Source organism: Hyperolius riggenbachi, chromosome 4 (genome assembly GCF_040937935.1).
Source record: "Hyperolius riggenbachi isolate aHypRig1 chromosome 4, aHypRig1.pri, whole genome shotgun sequence".
NCBI classification, from domain to species: domain Eukaryota; kingdom Metazoa; phylum Chordata; class Amphibia; order Anura; family Hyperoliidae; genus Hyperolius; species Hyperolius riggenbachi.
The window spans coordinates 12624640-12646573 of NC_090649.1; the positions used below are offsets into that span (position 1 = coordinate 12624640).

The following is a 21934-nucleotide window of genomic DNA, read 5'->3' on the forward strand; positions in this document are numbered from 1 at the left end:
TGTGGTTGAATCCTGCTATGTAGGTGCCAAATGTTACTCCAAATTGCAATGAGGACAAAACCATCAGCCATGGAAAATTGACCAGTTTCTTGAAGAGACCTCCAGCAGAGTGAATATACCTGAATGAAATCCCATGTAGCTTTTGGAGGGGTCTATACCATTGGGTTATAAGTTCACCATTTGTTCCTTGACTAATTTGTGTTTAGGTGATAGTAATTTTGAAATGCATGGAATCCCAGTACATGTCCCTCTCTGTCTTCTGAAGTCCTACTTCCTATGCTGTTTTTATATAGTAGTCGGAGGTGCGCTAGACATAGGCAATACAAATCGTCTAGCTCTGATAAATAAAAACACTTTATTGGGGATAATTATTATTATTATTATTTAGTATTTATATAGCGCCGACATATTACGCAGCGCTGTACAGTGTTTATATATATATATATATTGTCTTGTCACTAACTGTCCCTCAAAGGAGCTCACAATCTAATCCCTACCATTGCCATATGTCTATATTATGTAATGTAAGTACTGTAGTCTAGGGCCAATTTTTTTTAGGGGGAACCAATTAACTTATCCGTATGGTTTTTTTTTGGAATGTGGGAGGAAACCGGAGTGCCCGGAGGAAACCCACGCAGACACGGAGAGAACATACAAACTCTTTGCAGATAGTGCCCTGGATGGGATTCGAACCAGGGACCCAGCACTGCAAGGCGAGAGAGCTAACCACTACGCCACCGTGCTGCCCCAATGTATTATATTACTGTATTATTATATTACAACCCTTGTGTGTCAGATGGCAATCACTCTCTCACACACACACACATGCATGGAACATGCTGGTTCCCCTGAAATAAAAATCCTCAGATTAAAAACTATGGCCATGAAAATTGCAAATAGCAAAAATAGTGTATAAAAAATGAAGAAATAAGATCACTCTTAGGACATGAGACAAGACTTTCACAATTGCCGTGTATGGGATGTGATTTATTTTGGATTGGAAGTGGTGCATAAAGATATTAGGGGTGGGGACTACCTGGCCAAGATATCTAGACAGGAAAGCAGGTGGATTTTTACCTGGCCACCTTGGTGCCAAAAGGACTAAATGAAGAGATGGAACTCTTCGGTTTTATTAAATAGACTGCTTGTGAATGAATGAGCTTTCTGGTTCCCCAATGGGCAGCTGGTTCCCCCTTTGGGGGGTTTTGGAGGGTACATATAGACCATAAGAAAGAGTGAGTGGATAGTAATGTAACAGTAACAGTTTCACAGCATCAGAACTTTGTTTTTCTTACCAAAGCGTCATTTTTAGCTGCTTTTTTTATCTAAGCTCCGCCCATCAAAGAAAAAAAGCCCGGCTTTTTTTTCCCTGATGCTGTGCAGAGCATGATGGGATTGCCTAGGTTGTTATTCACATTGCCTAGCAACTGGGAGAGGTGCTCAGGACACAGGACAGTTGGAACTGTGTCTCATGCTCCCTGTCACCTCCTTTCAACCAAAAAGATGGCTGCCCTCATGAAATCAAACATTTGCCTGTTCTTTTAAAACAGGGTGGGTAAGAGATTATATTACCTATCTATTTTAATTAACATAACTATTGTAACTTAATGACAATATGTTTGTTTAGGCTGAAGTTCCTCTTTAAGGAGGATACCACTTTAATGGAGCAGGAGTGGGATGAGTTATGCTATGGAGGTCCACAAATAAATATGGTGACTGACCAGGACCGATCTATAGATTCTGATGAAGACAGTCGAGGTTCCGTCGAAACATGTTACTCAATTGCTGACTGCTTAGTTACAGGGGCGCCCCGTCTAACTACAGATTAGCCAACACCCCCTCCACCTAAGGACCGATATACTGTGACCAGATCATAGAAGGTGGAACTCAGGGAAGTGGCAACAGCATCCTGAGTGAGACGCACTAGGAAGTGACGTCTCCTCTCTAGATCGAAGGACCGGAAGTTGTGGGACTGAGCCCGGACGACGGAGTATTGACGGCTAACAGCACCTGCTGTAGCGGCGCTAAGTGCAGAATACCCGGACAGACCCCATGGATATAGAGGGACCTATTGAACCCAGCAAACATCACCATAGCTGAGACTCTTGTGGTATGTTGCAGTGACAGAGCAGGGACGGTGAGAACGGTAAGACTTACATAAGCAGTTCAAGATTTTCGTGCAACAGTCTTTGTAACCATAGCGCCAGAGTTTGTTGGCGTTAAGAGGATATAGACATCAACATAAGGATTAAGTGGTAAAATTCAATTATTTGCACCACTCTATATCTCCCTCACGGATATCTAGAACTCTCATGTCCTAAGAGTGATCTTATTTCTTCATTTTTTATACACTATTTTTGCTATTTGCAATTTTCATGGCCATAGTTTTTAATCTGAGGATTTTTATTTAAGGGGAACCAGCGTGCTCCATGCATGTGTGTGTGCGTGAGTGAGTGATTGCCATCTGACACACAAGGGTTGTAATATAATAATAATATAATACATTATCCCCAATAAAGTGTTTTTATTTATCAGAACTAGACGATTTGTATTGCTTATGTCCAGCGCACCTCCGACTACTATATAATCAGTTTCCTTTTAGAGGTGGGGAAAGGGGGTTAACCCCACCTTGGATGGCTGCAGCAGGAGGCAGAGAATTGACGTGAAAACGTTGTATTATTATTGTAATACTAGCAACTTGTTTAACATCCCTGGCGGTTAATTTTTTTTTTGCCAAATAGGCAAAAATCCTTTTTTTTTTTTAAAAAATTTTTGTTTCATGTAAAGCTACCAGAGTGGTAGCTACATGAAACACCACTAGAGGGCGCATGTGTCCCTCTAGTGCGATCGTCGCCGGCATCAATAGCAAACAGGGGAACGCGTATATAACGCGCTCCCCTGTTTGGCTTCTCCTGTCGCCATGGAGACGATCGGAATGACGTCATGGACGTCAGCCGACGTCCTGACGTCAGACGCCTCCGATCCAGCCCATAGCACTGCCCGGAACTCATTGGTCTGGGCAGCGCAGGGCTCTGGCGGGGGGCCCTCTTCTGCCGCTGCGTGCGGGCAATCGCCGCAGAGCGGCGGCGATCAAGCTGTGCGCGCGGCTAGCAAAGTGCTAGCTGTGCGCACAGCACTTGAAATGGCAAAAATCGCCCCACCAGGGGCTGAGATATCTTCCTGCGCGGCATAGCCCGAGCTCAGCTCGGGCTTACCACCAGGAAGGTTAATAGGAATTTAGGCAGCGCCCTCCAATATCTTTAATTTGAAATTCCTTTTTTTTCTTTCTTTCTTGTTTTTTTTTTTTTTTTTTTTTTTAAGCAAAGGTAAAATGTTTAATTTGAATAATTAAGAGACATTCCCATTAACACTGATCCCCAAATTGTTGATATATAAACTACACTAGGTAGAAAGAAAAATAGAAGTCAACACTTTTTTTGTATATATTGATTAGAGGTATGTCAAGAGTCGTGAATTTATTCAAATTGATTTTGAAATTCAATGCTTGCAAATTCATCAAATATTGTGAATAGTTATAGCATCAATAAGTTGGTGTTTGTTATGCAGAAAAATAATTCACTAAGTCAGAAATTGTATATTATTTTTGGAGGCTGCTCCAGAGTGAGAATGAAGATTAACCTCCCTGGCATTATGATTATTTCCAGATTTAGTGTTTAAAAGTCGTGCATTTTTTTCACAAGCTTTTAGATCCTAAAAACAAGAAAACAAAAACATCCCACAGAGAGATCTGCAGCAGCTCCTGCATATAACTCACTCAGGCATGGAATTACCACCCTGAGCTGTGGATTTCTGTCCCGAGCCTGACTCGGGATTACGGCTAAGGAGGTTAAAGGGGGAAGGGGGGGGGGGCACCCAACTGTAGTACCATTTTGTATCAGGAGAGGGGGAGGATCCAAATTTGTGTATTGTCACAAATAATAAGGTATCTCAAAGTAGTTTTGATGTACCGCCAATCTACTGAATACCTTTAGTAGGTCAGGGCACAGGAAAATACATAGTGTTGATTTGAGCCCGCCTGATGAGGAGTACAGTCTTGACAGCGTTGTCTCCACCCTTTCCACCCAGGACAAAACCCACCTGATCAACGCCAGATAAATGTGGTAAAAGGCATAACCTATTGGCTGCAATTATGACTTGGATTTTTCTGTGTCTAAGTGAAGAAACAATGTAGGTAAATTGTAATGTTTCATGCTTTCCTTGCTTAGGAATGATGGTCATGTGTGCCTCTACCACTGATTGCCAGAAGAGATGAAAGAGTTCAAGGCTCTTGACATGTATGGGTTAGGATTTCTTTAAAATTGTTATACTATTGTGCATTAGACCCGTGCTTTTCCATACTCTCAGAGTTTTAATGACAGTGGTAATTTCTGCTAATTTCTGCTAATGCATTCCACTTTGAGCTCTGGTTTCCTCATCAAGTTGGGATAGTTGGGAATTTTTTAAGAACTATAGAGAGCTCTATACATTTCCTAGATCCTGACAGCAATTGCTGGGCATGATATGATTGTTTCTTTTCCAACATTTATCCGATTGCTTTTACCACTGTGATAGATTAATTGTGCTTTCTTAAAGCGGAATATAACCCTGCATTTCAACTTTGCTCTAAAACATTATTTACAGTATATTATATGCAACCAGCATTTTTTTTTTACTAGACCAGCATTGGAAGGGTTACACAGGGCTTTAAAGTTCCTGCAGATTTCTGCAGACGCATCCGAAGCGGACATAGATACATTTTGTTTACATAAATGTATCTAAGTGTTGAATGTGACTCATCTCTCTGAATGAGAAGGAGCTTGGAGGACAGCCAAAAAGTGTGTAACATTTCTCAATAGATACATATAACTAAATAGAATGTAACAAACTGAACGTCTGCATATCTCTCCACAGAACTTTAAACCTCTGTGTTTACCCTTCCAATGCTGGTCTAGTAAAAAAAAAATGCTTTTTGCATATAATATGCTGTAAATAATGTTTTAGAGCAAAGTTGAAATGCAGGGTTATATTCCGCTTTAAAGGATACATTCTTCCTAAATATAATCAGAAATGGACACCAGGGATGGTCGTAGTCAGCCAACTTCGCTATGCTGGAACTACGCGTAGTTTTACGCAATTATGCTTCGCCAAACTACGGCTTCGAAATAAAATATTTGCTTCCTATGCATTTCGTAGACTACGAAGTGAAGCGTAGTGTATGCGGATGCTTATGCCCGTATGCAGAAAATTTTACGCATTCATTCTTCATTACATGCATATACTGGTAACTCTTCAATGTGTACATTCCCCTTTCCAATGCGTAAATTTGTAAACATGCAACCGCACGTGGAAAATTAGATGCAAGTAACGCATTCGTAGTTCACTACGCAATACACATGTTAACTATGCAAAGTGGGCGTAAGCTACGCGTAACAATACTTCGCTATGCATGAATTCATAAGCGTAGTTTTGAAACTTCGCCTATGAACTTGGATGCGTAGATGTGAATTACGATGCGTAAATTCGCACTGGCGTAGTTTCTGCTCATCCCTGATGGACACCCGATGTGTTTGTGGGGAGGTGCACATAGGCTTACCGCTCCTCCCGTGGCCCGGCGTCAACTTCCGATCATCGGTAAATGGCCTCCGTTCTATAGCCCTGGTCAGGGAGGTTGGCACAGCCACAGTCAGTCCACGGGAGTACGAGCTCACTCTCACGGGAAGATGTTGCCTGCGCACGCGGTCACCTGACCCGGACATACTATACACGCATGCACAGTATGTCCACTATGGCACTTGGTGACTACGCAGGAGTGCGTGTGTACTCCCAGGGACCTATTGCACCGATCGACCTGACCCGGGCTTTAGAATGAGGCTGTATACCAATGATCAGAAGGAAGTGCCGGGCCACGGGAGGTGCAGTAAGCCTATGTGCCCCCCCCCACACACACACACACAGGATGTCCATTTTAGATTATATTTAGGACTAAGGTATCCTTTAAAGCACTGTTCCCCAACCCTATGCTCAGGGCCAAACAACAGTGCATGTTTTGTGGATATCCACAGAGGTAGTTAATGAGCTCTGCTGAGATACTAATTACCCCACCTGTCAATGTTTGTGGTTTCCTGCAAAACATGTATTGTTGGTAGAGATGAGCGTAATGGCGTAATTACGATTTCGCGAAATTTCGCGTAATTAGTGTAATTACGTTTATGGCCGTAAGTACATAATCGTAATGAAGAAGGATTTCGTGAAGTTTCGCGTAAGCGTAATTTTCGCGTAATTTTCGCATTGCAACGGGTATTACAAAATTAATGCGTATGGCCATGCTCCCAAAGCGGAAAAGTTGATGCATGGATCAATGTTAGGTAGCTGCCGACTTTAAGGGTTAATAGCAAAGCCCCCTTAAATGCTAAGAGCCTCAAATTTGGAGAATATATTAAGGAGATCAGAAGGAATAAGAGGAAATTTTTTTTTTCAAAAAGACCTTATAGTTTTTGAGAAAATCGATGTTAAAGTTTCAAAGGAAAAATGTAAACATTTAAAAACCCGCCGACTTTAACGGTTAATAGCAAAGCCTGCTTAAAGTTTAGGAACACCAAATTCCCAGGGTATATTAAGGGGATCAGTGGGAATAAGACGGAAATTTTTTTTTTCAAAAAGACCTTATAGTTTTTGAGAAAATCGATTTTTAAGTTTCAAGGGCGAAAATGTCTTTTAAATGCGGAAAATGTCAGTTTTTTTTGCACAGGTAACAATAGTGTATTATTTTCATAGATTCCCCCAAGTGGGAAGAGTCTTACTTACTTCATTCTGAGTGTGGGAAATATTAAAAAAAAACGACGTGGGGTCCCCCCTCCCAGACCTCTTTAACCCCTTGTCCCCCATGCAGGCTGGGATAGCCAGAATGCGGAGCACCGGCAGCTTGGGGCTCCGCACCCTGACTACACCAGCCCGCATGGTCCATGGATTGGGGGGTCTCGGAAGGGGAGGGGCAGCCAAGCTTTCCCCTCCCCCTCCGAGACCCTTGTCCAATCCAAGGACAAGGGGCTCTTCTCCACCTCCGATGGGCGGTGGAGGTGGAGGCCGCGATTTCCTGGGGGGGTTCATGGTGGAATCTGGGAGTCCCCTTTAAAAAGGGGTCCCCCAGATGCCCACCCCCCCTCCCAGGAGAAATGAGTATAGAGGTACTTGTACCCCTTACCCATTTCCTTTAAGAGTTAAAAGTAAATAAACACACAAACACTTAGAAAAAGTATTTTAATTGAACAAAAAACATAACCACGAAAAAAGTCCTTTAATATTCTTAATTAACCATTAATACTTACCTGTCCCTTTAAATAAATGATCCCTCGAAATAGCCTCGGAAATGTTCTATCAGTTACAATGTAAAAAAGTTATTACAATGTAACAACTTTGTTACATTGTAACTACGCCGCACCCGACGTCACTCGCCGCTCAGCCGCCGCCGCATACACTTACGCGTCCGTGCAGGACGCTAAGTCCCCGCAGCTCCCGCTTCCACCCCACCCACATCTGTCACCCACATGTGCGTGACATGTGGGTGACATGTGGGAGAGGCGGGGAGGGCAGCGGAGCTGGCGGGGACTTAGCGTCCTGCACGGACCCGACAGAGCTCTGAGCTATATAGCTCAGAGCTCTCTAAAGCATCTTTGTATTTGGGCTCCAAGGAGCCCCATTGGTCCTTAGCAGACCAATGGGGTTCCTTCTGATTTGAAGGAACCCCATTGGTCTGCTAAGGACCAATGGGGCTCCTTGGAGCCAAAATACAAAGATGCTTTAGAGAGCTCTGAGCTATATAGCTCAGAGCTCTGTCGGGTCCGTGCAGCGCAGACGCGTATGCGGCGGCGGCGAGTGACGTCGGGTGCGGCGTAGTTACAATGTAACAAAGTTGTTACATTGTAATAACTTTGTTACATTGTAACTGATAGAACATTTCCGAGGCTATTTCGAGGGATCATTTATTTAAAGGGACAGGTAAGTATTAATGGTTAATTAAGAATATTAAAGGACTTTTTTCGTGGTTATGTTTTTTGTTCAATTAAAATACTTTTTCTAAGTGTTTGTGTGTTTATTTAGTTTTAACTCTTAAAGGAAATGGGTAAGGGGTACAAGTACCTCTATACTCATTTCTCCTGGGAGGGGGGGGTGGGCATCTGGGGGACCCCTTTTTAAAGGGGACTCCCAGATTCCACCATGAACCCCCCCCCCCCCAGGAAATCGCGGCCTCCACCTCCACCGCCCATCGGAGGTGGAGAAGAGCCCCTTGTCCTTGGATTGGACAAGGGCTCGGAGGGGGAGGGGAAAGCTTGGCTGCCCCTCCCCTTCCGAAACCCCCCAATCCATGGACCATGCGGGCTGGTATAGTCAGGGTGCGGAGCCCCAAGCTGCCGGTGCTCCGCATTCTGGCTATCCCAGCCTGCATGGGGGACAAGGGGTTAAAGAGGTCTGGGAGGGGGGACCCCACGTCGTTTTTTTTTATATTTCCCACACTCAGAACGAAGTAAGTAAAACTCTTCCCACTTGGGGGAATCTATGAAAATAATACACTATTGTTAACTGTGCAAAAAAACCTGACATTTTCTGCATTTAAAAGACATTTTCACCCTTGAAACTTAAAAATCGATTTTCTCAAAAACTATAAGGTCTTTTTGAAAGTTTGTTTTCCTCTTATTCCCACTGATCCCCTAATATACCCTGGGAATTTGGTGTTCCTAAACTTTAAGCAGGCTTTGCTATTAACCGTTAAAGTCGGCGGGTTTTTAAATGTTTACATTTTTCCTTTGAAACTTTAACATCGATTTTCTCAAAAACTATAAGGTCTTTTTGAAAAAAAAAATTCCTCTTATTCCTCCTGATCTCCTTAGTATATTCTCCAAATTTGAGGCTCTTAGCATTTAAGGGGGCTTTGCTATTAACCCTTAAAGTCGGCGGCTTTTTTATATTATACGGAGCGTTACGGTTTAACGCGAAATTACGGTAGCGTTTAATGCGAAATTACGGCATGAACGAAACGTGAAATTACGCGTTGAAAATTACGCTTACGGTATTTTCAATTACGATTTTAATGGCAATTACGCTACCGTAATTTCGCATCGTAATCGCAAATTTCGCATGCGTAATTTTAGTAATGCGAAATTACGAAAATTTCAGCTCAACTCTAATTGTTGGTGGGCCTTGAGGACAGGGCTGGGGAGCTCTGCTTTAAAGTATACTTGAAAAGACAAGTGAAATGATGAAATAAATACTCATATATTACTATCCCTACTAAGAAATTATCTGAAGTTGCTCTCTTCTCCAGTACAGCAAGACTTAAAAACTTGAGTTGTTATCTATGCAAAATAGTTTTTTAAACAGCTTGTCAAATGCAGTCTGGTTTCCTGGAAAGTGAATAGCAACTGAACAGCTGTATTCTGTCAGAGAATAGAGAGAAAATAAGATTTTGCTGCAGTGAAGCACAGGGCCACTATTTCTGTATCTTTTCTAGCTCAGTGTGGATTCCAAACTGCATTTGATGCAATCTCAAAAAAAGACTTTTCTATACTACAAAAAATGTTTGATTTATCATGCGTACTTCACAAACAATTGTGTCCTGAGAGGGTATTGGTTTATCTATGGGCTTGGCCTTGGAGCCTTGGAACCTGGTAAGATTGTAGTTGAGATTAAGAATGTGGGCGTTGTCTTGAACAGTGCCATTCCATATGTACCATTGTGCTACAATGCTGTTACATACTAATGGCATACAATATTTTCTGCTTTAGCTTAGTGAAACCAAACCTCAGACACATTCTGGCTTTCATATTTGCCATAGATGAAATAAACCGGAGAGCCGATATCTTGCCAAATATAACTCTGGGCTGTACCGTATATGATTCCTGTGCAAGGCAATGGCATGCTGTACAGCACACGCTGCGGCTCATCTCTGGACCTGGGAAGATTGTTCCAAATTATAATTGCTACAAAGAGAGTAAGCTGGCTGGTATTGTTGGACATAAGATGCCGTCCACCTCCATTGCCATAGCCAGTGTGGCTGGACTCTACAGGTACCCCCAGGTAGATTCTGTCAATGTTAAGTTCTAGGTTCATCATAGAAAGGTAATACATCATGATATGGCATGAGTATAGACCCTAAACAGTGAGCAGACACGGAATGAGATGGGGTATGCTTTATTCTGATCCATACAGTAGCAATTTACAATCCATAAGTAAGGTTCTCTCTCCTGGCTGTCTCACTCTCACTAAATCCACTCTGACCCTACCCAACAGTTTGGGTGAATAATACTCTTAATGGACAAGATGAGTGATTCGCACTGATGGAAGATCATCAAAAAAAAAAGTTTGCAGACAATTCTCAAATTTAACCTCAAATTTAAAAAAAAGGTGCACAAAGTCTCCAAAATCCCAGACAGTGGCATGGTAGAGGGGAATCAATGTCAGTAATGATGTGGGGTCCCCCTCTCGATCCCTTTAACCCTTTGTACCCCATGCAGGCTAGGATAGCCAGACTGCAGACCTTGGACTGTGTGGGCCTCCACAGCCTAAGCTATACCAGCACCACATTGTCCATGGTACGGGGGAGCTCTGGAAGAGAGGGGTGTCCAAGCATCCCCTCTCCACAGAACCCTTGTCCAATCCATGGACAAATGGCTCTTCCCCACCTCCGCTTTCCAAGAGGAGGTGGGGTTATTGATGCCCTGGGGGGGGAGGGGGGGTTATGGTGGCATCTGGAAGATCCCTTTAAAAAGAGGACCCCCAGATGTCAGAGTTTCCCATAGCATGCACCATGGCCGCCCCCTCTCTTCCAGACCTTCCCCATAGCATGGACAATGTGGCGCTGGTATAGCTCAGGCTGTGGTGGGCTATTCTGTTTCGTAGCTACAATGTATATTAAAAATTACATTTTAATTCTGCCTTATAGTATAAGAGGATATCAGATTTGATGGAGTTTTGATTGTAGGTTAAACAATTTAGAACAAGAACACAACAAATCTAACAATATATTGGTAGGTGAACAGAGGCGCCAGAAGGATAAAAGTACATAACATTTTTTAAAAAATTGCTGGGAGGAAGTGGTGGACTCGCCTCCGTTAAAGCAGACACCAAGGACTGTAAATATATAGATATACACATTTATTGAAAATACCCCAAGGATGCAACGCGTTTCGCGGGCACAGCCCACTTCTTCAGGCAATAAGCAGGGGATAAACAACTGTAAACAAAAGACAGAGGCATAGCTATAAATGTTGCCATAAAAAGATACAAATGGATTATTAGTTAGTGTAATATGAATAGTACTTCAAGAATAGTGTGAATAGTGAAGTACTATTCTTATTACACTAACCACAGATCACCTCTGTGGCTCAGGAGGTGACAGCCGTGTGACACGGCTGTCCCCAGTACAACGCTGCTGCTGATCGCAGCGCTGTACGGGTAATTAGACGGCAATTACGCCGTCTCACAGACTGAAGAGGGGCGGAGCTCCGCCCTCCGAGAATGAGATGCGCGTGCATGGGCGCGTGCGATCTCATTCAAAACAGAGCCCCAGGACTTTACGCCAATTGGCGTTAGGCGATCCTGGGGCTGCCGCCGCGGCCACGCCCATCGGCGTGACGCGGTCGGCAAAAGGTTAAGGGTAGGAACACACTTAGCAGAAATGCTAGCGTTGCAAAAAAGCTGCGTTTTTTTACGCTAATGGAAGTCTATAGGCTGCATGAAAAAACACATATAAAAAATGCATATGCATTTTCAAACATGCATTTTTATAAACGCTGGTTTTGTTGCATAATATTCAAAAAAGCATAAAAAACACACATAATGGAAGTCAATGGGAACGCAATGTATTGCATTTTGTAAGTGTTTTTCATGCGTTTTTATATGTGTTCTTTCTAAAAAAAATTGCTTTGTGTTGTATTTCCGCTTCCTGTTGACTTCCTAGTGATCTGCATAAAACGCAATGTAAAAACGCATTGAAAATGCATACAAAACGTGAAACCGCAAACACATAAAAATGCACCCAAGATGCTTGAAAAACGCATATGAGGGAAAAAACGTGGACACAAACTAAAAATGCACTAAAAATGCACTAAAAACGCACACACAAAAAAACGTACATGACCTAAAACTAAACCTTTCATGCACAGCCATGTGTGCACTGAGCCTTTAAGTAACACTGCAGATAAGAGGTGCAGTGATGGGGACCAGGTTCACAACTCTAAATGTGCCCTAAAAAAACCACTCTAGACCAAATACAATTACCTTTTTCTCCCAAGTTATCTCCTAGGTGCTATTATCACTCCTTGACAGTAAAATGTCGTTTTAGTCACCAACAAGCAGTGGTGCTCAGCAAGATTTTCCACTATCCAAATTTTGAAGCAAGTCAAATATTTTCTAAAATCCGAATAGACTATCCGAGCAAACTCGGATTTCCCATCTGAAATCAGAAATCTGGGCGAATAGTTTCTTCAGATACCCGAGCAGAAGCCAAGATCACCTTGAATGGCAAAATCCCTTTCGAAGGGAGAGAGAGAGAGAGAGCGAGAGAAAGAGAGAGAGAGAGAGAGAGAGAGAGAGAGGAGAGAGAGGGAAAGAGAGAGAGAGAGAGAGAGAGAGAGAGAGGGGGGGGGGGGGGGAGAGAGGGAAAGAGAGAGAGGGGGAGAGAGAGAGAAAGAGAGAGAGGGGGAGAGAGAGAGAGAGAGAGAGAGAGAGCGAGAGAGAGGGAGAGAGAGAGAGGGGGGAGAGGGAGAGAGAGAGAGAGAGAGAGAGAGAGAGAGAGAGAGAGAGAAGGGGGAGAGAGAGGGAGAGAGAGAGAGAGGGGGGGGAAAGGGAGAGAGAGAGAGAGAGGGGGAGAGAGGGGGAGAGGGAGGGAGGGAGCGAGAGAGAAAGAGCGAGAGAGAGAGAGAGAGGAGAGAGAGAGAGCAAGAGAGAGAGAGAGAGAGAAGGAGAAGAGAGAGAGAGAGAGAGAAGGAGAAGAGAGAGAGAGAGAGAGAGAGAAGGAGAAGAGAGAGAGAGAGAGAGAGAAGGAGAAGAGAGAGAGAGAGAGAGAGAGAGAGAGAGAGAGAGAGAGAGAGAGGGGGGAAGAGAGAGAGAGAGAGAGAGAGAGAGAGAGAGAGAGAGAGAGAGAATGAGAGAGTGAGAGAGAGAGAGAAGCATTTTAATCCATTTTCAGGTCACTTCCGGTTTATTATCCGGATATCCGAATCCGGACGGATATCCAGGATATTGGGTTCGGATATCCGAGTTTACTCGGATACCAAAAAGTTCGGATTCGGATATCCAATTAGGATCCGGATAAATGGGTATTCGGATCATAATTCAATTCGGATTTTGAAAAGGGGTATCCGAGCAGCACTGCCAACAAGTAAGAAAATACTAAAAAGAATTTTGATAGCACTTTTTTAACCTACTTTTTTATACTTTTTCAATTGCAAAGTGGTGAAAAGTTATTTTAAAAAGAAGATCAAAAATTATCTCCTGGCTCTGGAGAAAAATGTAATTGCATATGGGCCAATGTGCCTTAAACCTTCATCTGTCTGGTCATCTCAACATGCCCTCTGTGCCTCAACATTATTAGTAGCTTTTATATCCTTTCTATTAGAAATGGCATGATCTGTCCATGGTTTTTCAGTCTATCAGGATGTAAGCCCCTCTTATGGAATGTGGATGTGTAGGGTGAACAAAGAGCACCCTGGAAAAAAGAACACCGGGACAATGGGAGCCCCAATGCTGTAGTAAGTAAGAAGAAGAAGAAGAAGATGTGTAGGATAATGTTATATCTGGTGGTACTCACAAAAGAGGGTGGCAAATGGGCAACCAACCATTGAAGACAGGTAGAGATGAACAAACCCGATTCCACTCGAGCATCCAGATGAACTGGATTTGGTCGCTCTCTAAGTAAAAGATTACAGGTGGTTGTAGAAATGGTAAACACCTATCCAAATAGATCACCCCTTCCAAGGGAGGGCGAGTAAGGGAGGGCGAGTAACACAAGGGGGAAGAGGCGCCCAATGGCTGTGTTAAAAACAGCTAAAACAGAAAAAAATTAGGTGGCTTACCTCAAAAGACAACAAATGTATATAATAAGAAAACACATTTTTAATAAGCACTTGGCAACACATTTCATGAGTACTTGCCCACTTCCTCAGGCCGAATATAGTACAGTACCAAAATAAAAAAACAGCCGGACATAGAACGCCTCTAAGAAAGAGGCATTTTATTGCCCAAAATGTTGCAAAATCATAATTAGCACATCACTAAAACTGAAAAGATGATCTTGATAGAGGGTGCTTTGTAAAATAATTCCATTTTGTTCATTTCAACTTTTGTGACCTTTGCAGCTCACGTATGGCATACAGTCTTCAGTTCCTAGTGATAAAAACAAGTTCCCGTCATTACATCACACATTTCCGAGTAGTAATAGCCAGTACAGAGCTGTTATAGAGTTACTGAAGCACTTTGGCTGGACCTGGGTGGGTATTGTGTCTTCAAATGATGAAAGCAGCCAGTGGTCCAACCTGGAGCTCCAGGAGGCCTTATCACAGAACGGGATCTGCGTAGAGTTCAAATATATAGTCAAAGATAGACGTGACAAATATGAAAATTCAAGGATGCTCCAACTCTGGGAGGTGCTGGCGAGCTCCATTTCTAAAGTCATTATCCTGAATAATAATCTGATTTTCCCTGAATTCTTAGACAAAATATACGTAGAGGGAAAAATCAGCAAAGTTTTGATTCTTCCTTTCAATTTCCCTTACGGGGTCATTCCACTTCTATTGCTTACACTGAATGGGTCATTGATATTTCATTTGCACAAAGTGGCCATTCCAGGCTTGAAAGATTTCCTACTGTCTGCCAACCCCAAGAAGTACCCTAAACTCCGTATGCTTGTTAATCTTTGGAAATATGAAATCGCTTCACAAGAAATTGTCAGCAAGACAACAAAAAACCTTGGTGCATTGGAGCAGTTTTATTTTGATATGGAGAATTTCAGAGAGACGTTCCAGGTGTACTCTACCGTCTATTCTCTGGCTCACGCCCTGCATGAGAAGAATTCTCACAAAACGAATAAATCCGAAGCTAAATCAGGGTTAAGCTGGCGGCCATGGAAGGTAGTATTAGTAACTACAGTATATCCTGTTCTATCTGTACCAAGGTATAGGTCATTCACGCTTCTCCACAAGATAAAAATATTCTGGAAGATCCTGAGACACAGTCCCCAAACCTCTCCATAAGGCCCACCAACAGTATATGTTTTGCAGAAAACCACAAACATGCACAGGTGGGGTAATTGGTGTCTCAGCAGAGCTGATTAACTACCGGTGTGGATTTCCACAAAACATGCACTGTTGGTGGGCCTTGAGTAGTCGGACAGCAGTGGCGCACCCAGGGGGGGGGTTACCGATGCCCAGAACCCCCCCCCACTCCCTGCTGAGGGGCTGATACTTGCTGCTATGGTCTTTTTATTTATTTAAAATTTCCCTTTAGTCCTTCCCTACCCCATCATGCTTTTACCCTAACCCAGTCTCAGTTCTACAATGCAGAGGCAGGCAGGTGAATAGGGACTATTTTATCACAGCGCAATGACACTGGCCTCCCCAGCCGACAATAAATCTTTAGTTCCGGCTGGAGAGAGAGCGGAGCGGAAGCAGAGGGAGGATGTCAGCACTCAGCAGGGGCGATGACAGGCAGCACACAGAGGTGAGAGAGTGGAGGAGTCAGCTCCAGGCACCAGAGCTGTTTAGCACACAAACAGTCCAGGCTTGTGTGCAGGACGCTACAAAATTCTTTCTCGTTTCCCCAGCACTGCTAGGCATTTGCTGTTTACATTTAGGATGCAGGCTTCGCCCCGCCCCCTATCTTTTCCCGGCTGCAGAGACCAATTTGAAAGTGAGCTCTTAGCTCTAACTCTGGCTGCAGTGCCAGTGACATGCTGTGTGACTCGTCCTACCCAGCAGCCGAGTGAGTACTCCTGCCCTCTCCCTCAATCCTGGTACGTCTCACTATCTCTCTATCTTTCCCCTATGTCAGTCACCTCTACTGGATCTAACTATATACTCTGGCTATATACAGGGGGATCTGACTATATATGCAGGCAATATAGAGAGTGGGATCTGACTATATACTCTGGCTATATACAGAGGAATCTGACTATATATGCAGGCTATATACAGATCTGGCTATATACAGGGGGATATGACTATATATGCAGGCTATATACAGAGTGGGATCTGGCTATATACAGGGGGATCTGACTATATGCAGAGTGGGATCTGACTATATACTCTGGCTATATACAGGGGAATCTGACTATATACGCAGGCTATATACAGAGTGGGATCTGACTATATACTGTGGCTATATACAGAGTGGGATCTGACTATATACTGTGGCTATATACAGGGGGATCTGACTATATACGCAGGCTATATACAGAGTGGGATCTGACTATATACGCAGGCTATATACAGAGTGGGATCTGACTATATACGCAGGCTATATACAGAGTGGGATCTGACTATATACGCAGGCTATATACAGAGTGGGATCTGACTATATACGCAGGCTATATACAGAGTGGGATCTGACTATATACGCAGGCTATATACAGAGTGGGATCTGACTATATACTGTGGCTATATACAGAGTGGGATCTGACTATATACTGTGGCTATATACAGAGTGGGATCTGACTATATACTGTGGCTATATACAGAGTGGGATCTGACTATATACTGTGGCTATATACAGAGTGGGATCTGACTATATACTGTGGCTATATACAGAGTGGGATCTGACTATATACTGTGGCTATATACAGAGTGGGATCTGACTATATACTGTGGCTATATACAGAGTGGCATCTGACTATATACACTGGCTATATACAGAGTGGGATCTGACTATATACTGTGGCTATATACAGAGTGGCATCTGACTATATACACTGGCTATATACAGAGTGGGATCTGACTATATACTGTGGCTATATACAGAGTGGCATCTCACTATATACACTGGCTATATACAGAGTGGGATCTGACTATATACTGTGGCTATATACAGAGTGGGATCTGACTATACACGCAGGCTATATACAGAGGGGAATCAGACTATATACACTGGCTAGATACAGGGGGATCTGACTATATACACTGGCTATATACAAAGGGGATCTGGCTATATACAAGAAATATCTGACTATATACACTGGTTATATACAGGGGAATCTGACTATATACTCTGGCTATATATACGGGGGGAGGGGATCTGACTAGATACAGGGTTGATCTGGCTATATACAAGGAAGATCTGACTATATACACTGGCTATATACAAGGGGGATCTGGCGAAATACAAGGGGGAATTTACTGAACGGGGAGTCATCTGGCTATATACTATAAATAAGGTTTATGTGGTTACCTGTCTTAACTGGGGGGTCATCTAGCTACCTATACTGTAAATGGGGGGGCTCCTCTGGCTATCTGTGCGATAAATGGGGGGTCATCTGGTCCCCTATACTAAAGAGGGCGTAATTTGGTTATCCATAATAAAGGGGGTTATCTAGATACCTAATCAATGCCACATTATATATATATTTTGGTGAAACACTACTGCATCATGTGTATTTTGTAGGGAAACACAGCGCATTTTGTACATTTAGTGGGCAAACACATGTGCGGTAGTGTGCGGCTTGCTGAAAGAGACCTTTCTGGAACCCCCCCCCCTTGAAAATCCTGGGTTTGCCCCTGGGACAGGGTTGGCACACACTACCCTAAGAGACAAAAAAGTGGTAAGAACCTTCTAACATGAAAAAGAACAAAGGACAAAATAATTAAGAATAAAGGTACAATTCAAGGTTAAGCATGGTACACCATTCCGATCCAGAGAACTTGGGTGCTTAACCAAGGTGACAAGCCACACCACCGGTCCACGTATAGTAAAGTCCAGTATAGGTAAGCACACCAGAATCTTTGCTTTGAGTTTTTATTAAATGTATTCAAAGTCAACACATACAGCTGACATTTGTTTCATGACTACGGAGAAGGGATTCTCATTTGGATTCCACGGAAATTCCATTTCCGAAATTCCAATCGTAAATCGGTAATCAGGGCCGGATTTCTGGGCAGGCACCCAAGGCTGGGGACTAGGGCGGGGTTATGCAAAGGGCGCTGTGGGAGGAGAGCTGTCCACACAATCACACACGACATGACAAATGTCCCCCTTCGATTAACAGCTCTCTGCTGTGCTGCGTACACTGAAACCTATGCGTGTGTGCAGGCAGGGCAGCGGGCTGTTTAAATACAGGAAGTCTTGTGACTTAGGAACCGGGATAGAGATGAAGCAGAGAGAGAGACAGAACGCAGCATATCTTATGCCAATAGCAAGCAGCAGCAGCACAGTACTTGCAGCTTAGCCTGTGGTAACAGCGTGTCTCCAGCTCTCCCTCCGCCCTCTTTACGAACTTCTGGTCAGCTGCTTGTGCGGGGCACTGATTGAAGCCACTCAGCCATAAGAGCCGTGCAATTCACAGTAAGGTATTCTGTCACCTCCGGCCCCTATATCTGTCTCCCTTCTGCTAATTAACTCTTAGCACTCAGCAGGCTGTCTGTCTCTGGCCAGGTACAGTTGCTCAGTAGTAGTATGCAATGTTTACACCAGGACAGACAGGTCAGAGGGCTTGCAAGTTGTCTTGCTGCTGGGGCTTGCATGAAGTGTTTAAAGTTAAGCTAAAGCTTTGATTAAACTTGTGTGTTGTAAAACACACTCACTCCACACAACACACTCTCTTTCTCTTCCCTTCTCTCTCTTTCCCCTTTTGAAGTATACCTGACTGAGACAAAATGATTACAAATGTTAATGCTTACTTGGGTCATCTTCCAGCCCCCTTTAGTCCATTTGTTCCCTCCATGCAGTCCCTTCCATTTTCCTGTGGTGGAGTCCACAATCCAGCCAGGTTGCGGGCAATGGCACATGTGCAATCCCAGCCGTGCCCACCCCCATCATGATTAAATAACCGGGACTGTTCTGCACGAATGCAATTACCATCTTTTTGAACTGCCCATGCACAGAATGCTCCCAGCAACAGGAGCACGATCAGATGGTGCACACAGCCGAGAATGTGAATGCACTGTGGCTCGTGACACACACAATTTACTGGCCTGACAGGCAACACAGAGGGAGTCAGGAGGACAGCAAGTGAGCTAACGGACTACAGGGGGCTAAAAGAAGCCCCAGGAAAGTATAAAACCTTGTGGTTGTTTTGTCTCATCTAAGGTACAAATTAGGCTGAATAATTACCTGACGACACAGGATCATGGATCCAGGGACGTGACAACAAGTATTTAAAAAAAAAACAAAGGGATAGCTTGCACAGTATCCCTTTGGTTTAAGCTCTCAGAAATAAATTTAACCTTAGATAGTATTTGGATATAGATAATCCCATAGTGCAACGTCTCTGGATAGTCCTGAGGTTTTCCGTATCATGCAATAATCGTCGCCTGTCGGGGATTGTAAAATGATCTCTGAGGTAACAATTCAGAGACTAATGCCATACAGAGGGTTCACTAGCCTTCAGGCAAGCAATGCATTCTGTTTCTATGGAGGAATGCGGGCAGACGATAAATGGCACATGAGGGAGATGATTCCTGTGTATGCAGCGCTGAGGGGGTGGTAATTGGTGAGGATGTTGTTAGTTGGGGGGCGGTCAGTGACAGCGGGCCTTGGGCGGTGACAAGTACAAATCCGGCCCTGTCGGTAATACAGGTGCAGTAGGCGGATTTTTCGCGGATTTCCGCTGGAAATCGTGGAAATTTCGGCCAAATTTAACATCGATTTTATCAAAAACTATAAGGTCTTTTTGAATACTTTTTATTTCATCTTGTTCACAATATTCAATTTAATAAACTCTGAAAATGTGGTGTTTCTAGGACTTATGGAGGATTTGCTATTAACAGCTAAAACCTGCGGATTTTTACTGTAATGTAAAATGCAGAAAATCTGCATTATCCGATATGCGGTAATTCGATGTTAAATTTGGCGAAAATGTTCGTGATTTCCAGTGGTATTCCGCATTGGAATGCGGAAATTGGTATCGGAAAGTGGAATCGGTAGCAGTAGCAGTAATTCGCAATGGCGGAATGTGGATTTTCCGCAGAATCGGAAATTGGCATTTCCGACCATCCCTACTTTGGAGGTTACCCTTTATCAAAACATAGTGCAGATGAATGAGACAGACTGTCACAGCAAACAACCACTGTACAGGCCAGATAGACTGACTCTATCTAACGGTCTGATTGCAGTCCAACTGATATCCTACCAGGCAGTATGGACGAGACTGACTCATCCAGGGAAAAATAGCTGACACCTGTATGTATGAATCAGGCTCTTCCAGCGTTTCAGCAGGGGTCTATTTTTTTTCAAGCGTTTTTTGCATTAAAGTACGCACTTGAATGTGAATTTTTCGCATGTTCTGGAAACATGAATGCAAAAATTCATGCACAAACACAAATGTTAATGCAAAAAACACATGATAAAGCTGAACAGTGGGGAAATTGTGGCCTGGCAGAAAGAGAACATTACATTTATTTTTTGACATGATTTTGTGTTTGAAGTTTTTTATTATTCTCATAGATTACACTAGACCCTTGCTTGACACATTTTGGTAAGTTAGAGGGAAAAACTTCATTAAAATGAATTGAACCACTTTTTGCACAGAAATCCAGCAGAAATTGAGCACCGAGTTAAAAGATAAATTATAGGTATCTTGACCTTTCACCCTCTTTACAGGATCTATAAATGAGAATTAGAAACATGAAATGAGAAGAGCCAAAATATGTGAAATTATTGGTGCAATTTAGGGGCAACTGATGCAAGATGGATTAGGAGGCTGCCATATGTATTTTTCCTTTTAAGCAATACCAGTCACCAGGCTATCCTTCTAATCCTCCACCTCTAATACTATTAGCCATAGCCCCTGAACAAGCAGTTCAGATGTTTCTGACATTATTGTAAAATCTGAAAGATTAGCTGCATGCATGTTTCTGGTATTATTCAGACACTACTGCAGCCCAATAGACCAGCAGGACTGCCAGGAAAAGTAGATTTAGCTGTTCACCACTCTGAGCTGCAGACGTCCGGCCCGAGCCTGACTCGGGATTACCGCTAAGGAGGTTAAGCACCTATTACATTACAAGTAACATGGTGTATTGATGCTTGGCAAGCACAGCCTCGGTGTTACAGCGTAAAACCGCACCAACAATTATCATTTATAGAAATTAGCAAAACAATGCAAATTTCCTCACTGTCCAGCTAAGCCTCTGCCTCAAATTCTTTTAGTCATAGACCCTGAACAAGCATGCAGCAGATCAGGTGCTTGTTTGTTTCAGGGCTGTGATTCTGACACTACTGCAGACAGAAAGATCAGAAATACTGCTGGGCAACTGGTATTTTTTAAAAGGAAATGAATTGAAATGAAACCATACCCTTTTCACTTCAGGTGTCCAGTAACCACTTCCAAACCATGCTACCTAAAATCTATGCCCAATTTGGGACCTGTTATCACTGTCAGGGCATAGATTTCAATTAGCCCGCCACACACTCCGACCACTAACGCCAATCGCACCACTTTCCCGCCACTGCAGCCCACTCACCCTGCTGTCGGTATGACGGCAGAGCTCCGTGAGCTGGTCAGGACTCAGGAGCCGAACTGAACTCGTGATCACTGTGAGCCAAGCTCATTGGCTGAAATTGATCACAGGGTCAGGAGCCATTGAAATGGGCTCCTGATTGGCTCACAGAGCTCTGTGGTCACAATGACGGCCAAGCGATCAAGCTTCAGTGGTGTGAGAGTAGAACGATCGGTGGTAGCAGTGGGGCGTGACATTGGTAAGCCCCTTTTGTTTGTACCAGCTGTCTCTGGTCC

At 43.4% G+C, this 21934-nt stretch overlaps 1 protein-coding gene across 1 annotated transcript in view; it reads left to right on the forward strand.

Annotated features, from left to right (window-relative positions):
- LOC137571093 (vomeronasal type-2 receptor 26-like) overlaps nt 1-21934 on the forward strand; it is a 113151-nt gene that overhangs the window by 43275 nt on the left and 47942 nt on the right. The window contains exons 3-4 of the mRNA XM_068279774.1: nt 9780-10071; nt 14352-15122. Of these exons, the coding sequence (XP_068135875.1) occupies nt 9780-10071; nt 14352-15122 (1063 nt within the window). The remainder of the gene's footprint in view (nt 1-9779; nt 10072-14351; nt 15123-21934) is intronic.